Genomic DNA, 7,783 nt, shown 5'->3' on the forward strand with positions numbered 1-7,783 from the left:
GTTGTCGAAACTAATCAATCAGGTCACAAAGACACTTTCGTCAGTATTTTATATCGATTCCGTTTATTTATGGAGCGACTCCACAATCATGTTGTCATGGATAAGAAGTAACAAGCGTTTGACGTCATAGCTACTAAGCTTTTTAAAGACAAACAAATAAAGGAGTGTCTTATCTACGATGAAGAGCTTCTGAAATCAAATACGAACTATGGCAACAAAAGAGGTCTATTATTCCACTGTTTAATTAAATATTTTTATTACTGCACAAACACTGACGTGTCATTTGCAGTTTCAGTATTGTGAAATATATTTTTGAAAATACAAGTTAGAAGAAAAAGTTTTGTATATATCTTATGACCTATAATATTAAATAACTTTAAACGTTTACTATATACTTGGTTTGGAAATTTATTGTTTTACAGAAAGCCATATATTGCATTTGCTTCATAGAAAGGCTGTTTGTTGATAAGTGTAGCATTGTAGAAAGGAAACATAACGCCGAAAAATTTCAATCTAAAAAGTACTCGATTGATTGTGCTGTGAGTAAAACATTATTTCAGCTTAATATCTAAGTTTTTACTGTTTGTTGATTATGCTGAATCTTGGCGGAGTATACTTTTTGCAAATTCTCACTCTTTTTTTCTCTGACATATATGATAATTTCTGCTTGGTTGGAGTTGGAGTTCTTGACATTAACATTTTGCGTGGCATGTTTTTATCACCTTTGCTGATATTGAAAGATTGTGTGCTTCATATGGATTTTTTATCGCTTTACTAGTAGTTTTTTTTTCATGCCACGTAAGCATTTTTCAGTGGAAAGCTGTTCACTCATAAATATACTAAACAATCTCACTTATCTGGAATTAAAAAGGTGCTCGAATTTTATTTTTTAGAAGTATTTTCAAGTTTCTGTAATAAAATGGCTTTATCAAAAGTTGAGCTTGCTGCGTTGTTGGAATGCAAGATTTGTTTGGACATCTATCATGAGCCTAAACAACTGAACTGCGGGCACACTTATTGTCAAGGTTGTCTAGATGGTATTTTAGTATTTATGGAAGATGGGAGTGCTGAACTGCCTTGTCCAGTGAGGTGTACCAAAAAGACAACAATTACTCACGAACAAACAACATCCTCGTTAATGAAAGTGTTCACATTAACTGGCATTTTGGAAAAAGTGTAAGTTAATCCTATGTACATAATACTGAAAACGCTCAATACTACTTAGTACTTCTCTCAGTAATTTTCAGAATGTTTAACTTAGACAAACGCGCATGGAAATAACACAGACATAATTTTGTGAAAACGTTTTTAGTTTCAAACATTTCAGTTACCTATACACAAATGTGGTTTGTATGTGAACAAAAAAATACAATTACAAATCTAAAAGCTCTTCATAAAAGAATAATAAACATAGGGAAATTATATTTTAAAGCAGAAATTTTATACCAAATATTCAAAAAAGTGTTCAAAAAATAAGAAAAAAGTAACAAAAATAGCAGCTCATGGTCGTCATAAAAATTGTATAGCATATGTCAAGAAACTCACTATAATGGATAATAAGGATATATAATTTAGTTACATAGAATGTTTTTGTAAAAAAATTGATATTACTTTGTTCATAGCTCCCCTGGTGAAAAAGTTAATTCTTTATGTCAGCAAGACTGCAACCAGATGATCAACTATTCCTGTACAACATGCAGTTTAAAGATCTGTGAGAAATGTCAAAACCTTCATTCTTGTTCCAAAAAATCATATATCAATGTCATTTTCAGTCAAAAATTGCAAGAACTCCAACCATTTTGTAAGCAACATGACTCGCTTGCAAAATTTGCCTGTATTGATTGTGAAAATTTGTTAACATGTGTTTATTGCAAACACCGACAACATAAGAATCACAGAATTAAATCGATGGATGATTTTGGCCTGGAAGCCAAAAAGTGGTTTCAGTCGTTTATTACATCATTCAATGAAACAAAAGTGGTGTTGGAAAAGTTAACAAGAAAATACAGTGACGCTCTAACAAATTTGGAGAAAGAAAGGGAAGTATTTGTTCAAAAATTAAAAGATAGAAAGTTAAAGCGACTAGACGAATTTCTAAAAATATTAAATAAAGAAGAAGAAGATCTATTGCGGATATTCGATGAGAAATCTGAAGAATTTAAAGCAAAATTGATTAATGATGGTTTTGTCGACAATAAGAAAGTACAAGAATTTACAGATTACGTTCAAGCTTTTAATTTAAAATCTTATTTTGAGTTAGTTACTGAAAAGTTGGAAATTGAACGACAACTTCGCAGGCTATCCTCGTTTCCAAGAACTATCCCAACATTCAATTCACATCTTCATCAAATAAACAAAGCAGATATTTTGTCAAATCCATTGGGCGAAATAAATATTTCAATAGATGACGTCACCACTGTTGGTGTAGATCCCAATGAATGTTCTGTTTATAGAAACTTGATTGATGAAGTTGAAACCCAACCCAACTATTCCCAATTAACAACTGATCTAATGAACTTAGTTGAAAGTCTGAAAAGTGAGTTTTCATTTTATTGATTAAAGTTTTAACATAAATTGTGCGAATTTTAAAAAATTGTTATTGTATTTTATAGAGTACGAGAAACCAATTGTAAATCCTTCTTCTGGAAAACAACAACAGAAGTAGGTATATTTTAAATCCTCGGAGAGCTATGTGTTACTTGTCATCTTCACTAGTCATCACCATAATTATCAGAATCAGACTTCGTTGTCATTGAACTATTTTAAATGATTGATATCATTACAACTGCTTCAATATTTGTCACATACAATTAAAATATTTCTACAGCCTGTTTGTTAAATGTTTGTACAGATTGATTAAGATTAAAAAATAGTAGCAATGTAATTGAACGGTGTTTTTATTTAGTGATGTAAAGGCAAAAAGTTTCCAGCATGTTAAGAAGAGTTACTCTTTCGAAGGTATGAAGTTCTTTATGTGGTGGAGATAGGTTAATTTTTCTCAATCTCCAGTAATTTTGGTATTGCTACCTAAAACAGATTGTCTTTGTACTAACGTGAGCAAAAGTATTACTCCAATACTATCAATTCAAAACACTCATCAAGTTTGAAAATTTTTTCTTGTAACTGTTCTGTTTTGAGCACTCGGCTTTGCAAAAAAAATCCTCCCTAAAAATTTAAATTATTTTAAGATAAACCAATATGCTAAGAGAGATTTTAGGCGAAAAAGCCTGGGGTTTGTTCTCTTGCGTTACGCAAAAATTTGACTTGTTTATTCGTATTTGTTTTTTCTTTCAATCCCATTTTTAACCACTTGTAGTTCACATATTTGTTCCATACAATTTAAATATTGACTTTGTAATAATGTAAGCACAAGTATTATTCCAATACTATCAACTCCAAGTACTCATCAACTTTGAAAGTTTTTCTTGTTGCTGTGTACTGTGCATAGTACTGTTCATTTCTGTACGCTAGGCTTTGGAAAAAATTTTCCCACCAAATTCAAATTATTTTAAGATAAACCAATATTTTAAGAGAAATTTTAGGCGACAAAGACTGGGGTTTGTTCTCTTGCGTTACGCAGAAATTAGACTTAATTTATTCGTCCCTATATGTAGTTTTTGATGATTAACAGTACTGTCAATCCCATTTCTAATCACTTTACTGTAGTACTATTACTCCAATTTTCATCACTCGTAGCACAATAGATGTTCTTCTCCACTTCTTCTCACACTTCCCCCTAAATATTTATACTTGGTGAGCCAATCAAAGCCAGTCTGCCTACTTCCATTTTGATTCTTAACATCTCACCGTGTCACTGTAATGTCACTTGCCACTTTTAAAATTAAAAAAAACTGTTTGAGAATCCAAATAAAACTGCCGCCCTAGATAACACCTACTAATGATAATTTCTCACAGAACAATCCATTCATGCCCTCCCGTACAATTACTCCTTGCTAATTTCGACTAAATACATGCTATAAGCAGCGACTTCCACGGTTTTCTTACATAAATAATTTTATAAGAACATGAGACTTTTCTTTCTGGCAAATACAAATAACAAAAGAACAACTTTAGGTTCAAATCGTTGTTTCTAAAACTGAAGACAACCTCATTTTCGTCGTCAAGTAAAAACAATACAAAATGTAAATTCTCTTTGCTCTCAATAACTCTCACCCAGAATCTTTATTCTTCAATAATTAGGCGCTTTTAAAAGAGAGTAGCTTGAAAGAGCATGTGGAGATTCTTTTTATAAAAAAAGTTCGTTTTTTATATGATTTTTATTTTCTGTTTTCCTTTTTTAGTTTAAAATTTGTACCTCACACTAGATATGATAAACTCGCAGTTTAAAATTTGTAACTCGCACTATGATATGTCAAACTCGCAGTTAAAAATTTGTAACTCGCACGAGAAAATTTGTAAGCCGCAATAGATATTTTAAACTAGCAGTTTAAAATTTGTAACTCACACTAGATATGATAAACTTGTATAAAAACAAAATTTGCACACTGTTAGGTTGCACCAAATCAAAATCGAGGATAAAAACTAACAGCATTGTTCTTCTTTCAAAGGACTGTAAATAAAAGTAATGCGTGCAAAAAATGGAAACATTGAATGAACATGTCACCAAAGTCAATGGCGAACGCCCGCGGAAACTTTGTTTCCAGGGAATTTACATTAATAATAAAACAGAATATCAAATACGCACTTTAAATTTTTACACTTAGTCGTATATCAGTTTAAAAATGATGAGTTTAATTTTTATTATTAACGAAAAAATGACATAACCCAAATAAACTTATTAACAATTATGTTCTTAAAGTTTTAATGTTTAGACAATTGACTATATAAATGTTCTTAAAACTTCAGAGGTTAGAGATAGAGATTCCTATTGAAATTTTGCGCCGACTGCGAACTTCGGCCCTATTTCATTTAGCGCAAATTTATTTCGCCAGTCAGAAATGTGAGAAAGAAAGTATTCCATGACAATATTTTTTAATTTAAAGTTTACACCCTTGTCATTTTTTTTCTTAATTATTACCACATAATTTGTGTTTAGAACTTGAAAAAATCATTAAAAATGGCGATGTCAAGACATTTCAAACAATTCTTATTGATCATCCAAGTATCGTTAAAATGAGAAGTGTTTATGAAAGAACACTGTTGATGGAAGCAGCATATCACAACAATCCATTAATAGTGAAATGTTTGATTGATGCTGGTAGCGATGTGAATGCTGTGGATAAACGTAAATGGAATGCATATCACTACAGTACATGTTATGGTCGTCATGATGTTTTGAAAATTTTAATTAATCATGACGTCACAAATATAAACAATGTAGGCAGTTACAATGACACACCATTACATCTTGCATCTTGTAATGGTCGTATTGATTGTGTGAAGTTGTTGTTGTCGATACCACATATCGATGTCAATATACGAAACTGGCAGAACAAAACTGCTTATGATGTTGCTTGTAATAACAATATCAAGCGTTTATTACAAGAACATTACAGAAATTAAGAACATTTTCAGAAAATTATATTTTTTAATTTACCTAAGCAAATTATTAAAAGCATATATCGTCTTTTTTATTAGAACTATAGGTTATTGTAGAATAGGTTTCTTATTTATTTCATATTATTTTGGTGAGTAAGACAGATGTTAGTTTGACAAAAAGTTTCAGAATTAACCCCAGAAAAACGTTTCAAACAGAATTTGCTTTAAGAAACACTAGCTACTGGCTCTTTCTGGACTTATCGCCAAAATGTTTTTCTTTAATCAAGAACGTTAAAAGCACCAAACAAGTTTTCTTGACATGTATCGCAAATATATAACACCCGTCACTTTGAAATGCCTCGTTTATCAATTTTACGCCTAAAATATATAGAACATGAAACGAGGTTGTCGTCCCTAAAGTACAATTATCCTGTACCAATACAAAAAATTACAAATGTATGATACTCCTCTCTTTTCAATGCCTTGTTTATCAATTCCACGGTTAAAATATATAGAACCTGGGACGACGTTCTCGACCCTAAATGATAATTATCCTGTATTAATACGAAAAGTTGCAAATATATGAGACACTTGTCACTTTTAAATGCCTCGTTTATCAATTTTACGGCTAAAATATATAGAACCTGTGAATAATTGTCCCCTACATAACCTCTATCTACGTCACAAGTAGAAACTTAAGATCTAATATTTTGACAAATTAAGATCTCCTGTACTTCTTTTAAAAGAAAGTAGCTTGAACAAGCATGTGGATGTTCTTTTTATATACAATAAGATATATAATTTTTAACGTGATGGAAACTTTTGAAGTTTTTTAGATATCATAAAAAAAAGTTCGTTTTTTTTATGTGATTTTTATTTTCCTGTTTTCCTTTTTTAGTTTAAAATTTGTAACTTGTACTAGATATGATAAACTCACAGTTTAAAAATTGTAACTCGCACTAGATATGATAAACTCGGACTTCAAAATTTGTAACTCGCACGAGATATGATAAACTCGTAGTTTAAAATTTGTAACTCGCGCTAGATATGATAAACTCACAGTTTAAAATTTGCAACTCGCACCGTAAATTGGCGCCTAAACAAAATGGAGGATAAAAACTAACAGCGTTGTATTTCTTTCAGAGGACTGTAAAGAAAACTAAAGCGTGCAAAAAATGTAAACACTGAACGAAGATGTCACGTGATCCCAGTCAACCGCGTAGACCCGCTGCAACTTCGTCTCCAGGGAATTTATACCAATAATGTAACAGAATATCAAACACACACTTTAAATTTTTACACGTAGACGTACATGTTCTTAAAGTTTTAATTTTTAGACAATTATGTAAATGTTTCTAAAACTTAAGAGGTTAGAAATCGAGATTCCCAGTTAAATTTTCTAGGGTGCCGTCTGTAGACTTCGGTCCTATTTCAGTTACTGAAAATTTATTTCACCGGTCAGAAATGTGTTGTCATTTTTGTTCCTAATTATTACCACATAATTTGTGTTTAGAACTCGAAAAAATCATTATAAATGGCGATGTCAAGACATTTCAAACAATTCTTATTGATCATCCAAATATCGTTAAAATGAGAGATGTTCATGAAACAACACTGTTGATGGAAGCAGCATATCACAACAATCCATTAATAGTGAAATGCTTGATTGATGTTGGTAGTGATGTGAATGCTGTGGATAAATATAAATCGAATGCATATCACTACAGTTATGATCATCATGATGTTTTGAAAGTTTTAATTAATCATGACGTCACAAACATTAACAACGTAAACAGTTACAATAACACACCATTACATCTTGCATCTGCTTATGATCATATTGAATGTGTGAAATTGCTGTTGTCTATACCACACATCGATGTAAATATACGAAACATTAACAATGACAAACCATTACAACTTGCATCTTGTTACGGTCATATTGAATGTGTGAATTTGTTGTTGTCTATAACTGCTTATGATGATACTCGTAATAACACTATCAAACATTTATTACAAGAACATTAGAGAAATTAAGAACATTTTCAGACAATTATACTTTTTAATTTACCTAAGCAAAATATTAAACGCACATATCGTCTATTTTATTAGAACTATAGGTTATTGTAGAATAGGTTTCTTATTTATTTCATAAATATACGTTCACAAATTTCAAAATATAAGTTCTTTAGAGGAAGAAGGTATAATTCATCAAATACAAAAAATTTAGCTGGGATGTGTCATCTTCACTAACAGTGGTGAGTAAGACACCTCAGTAGTTTGA

General features: G+C 31.0%; 2 protein-coding genes across 2 annotated transcripts; both read left to right on the forward strand.

The window, feature by feature from the left end:
* Window positions 1–307: 307 nt before the first annotated feature.
* On the forward strand, window positions 308–5,656 carry LOC130649633 (E3 ubiquitin-protein ligase TRIM56-like). The gene is made up of 6 exons (XM_057455966.1): window positions 308–539; window positions 894–1,176; window positions 1,623–2,536; window positions 2,613–2,661; window positions 2,906–2,958; window positions 5,057–5,656. The coding sequence occupies exons 2-6, from the start codon at window positions 920–922 to the stop codon at window positions 5,521–5,523; spliced, it is 1,740 nt and encodes a 579-aa protein (XP_057311949.1). The 5' UTR covers window positions 308–539; window positions 894–919; the 3' UTR covers window positions 5,524–5,656.
* A 1,037-nt stretch (window positions 5,657–6,693) lies between these two features.
* On the forward strand, window positions 6,694–7,527 carry LOC130630291 (ankyrin repeat domain-containing protein 42-like). The gene is made up of 2 exons (XM_057443735.1): window positions 6,694–6,718; window positions 7,013–7,527. The coding sequence occupies exons 1-2, from the start codon at window positions 6,694–6,696 to the stop codon at window positions 7,525–7,527; spliced, it is 540 nt and encodes a 179-aa protein (XP_057299718.1).
* Window positions 7,528–7,783: the final 256 nt, after the last annotated feature.

Source organism: Hydractinia symbiolongicarpus, chromosome 1 (genome assembly GCF_029227915.1).
Source record: "Hydractinia symbiolongicarpus strain clone_291-10 chromosome 1, HSymV2.1, whole genome shotgun sequence".
Classification (NCBI taxonomy): Eukaryota; Metazoa; Cnidaria; class Hydrozoa; order Anthoathecata; family Hydractiniidae; genus Hydractinia; species Hydractinia symbiolongicarpus.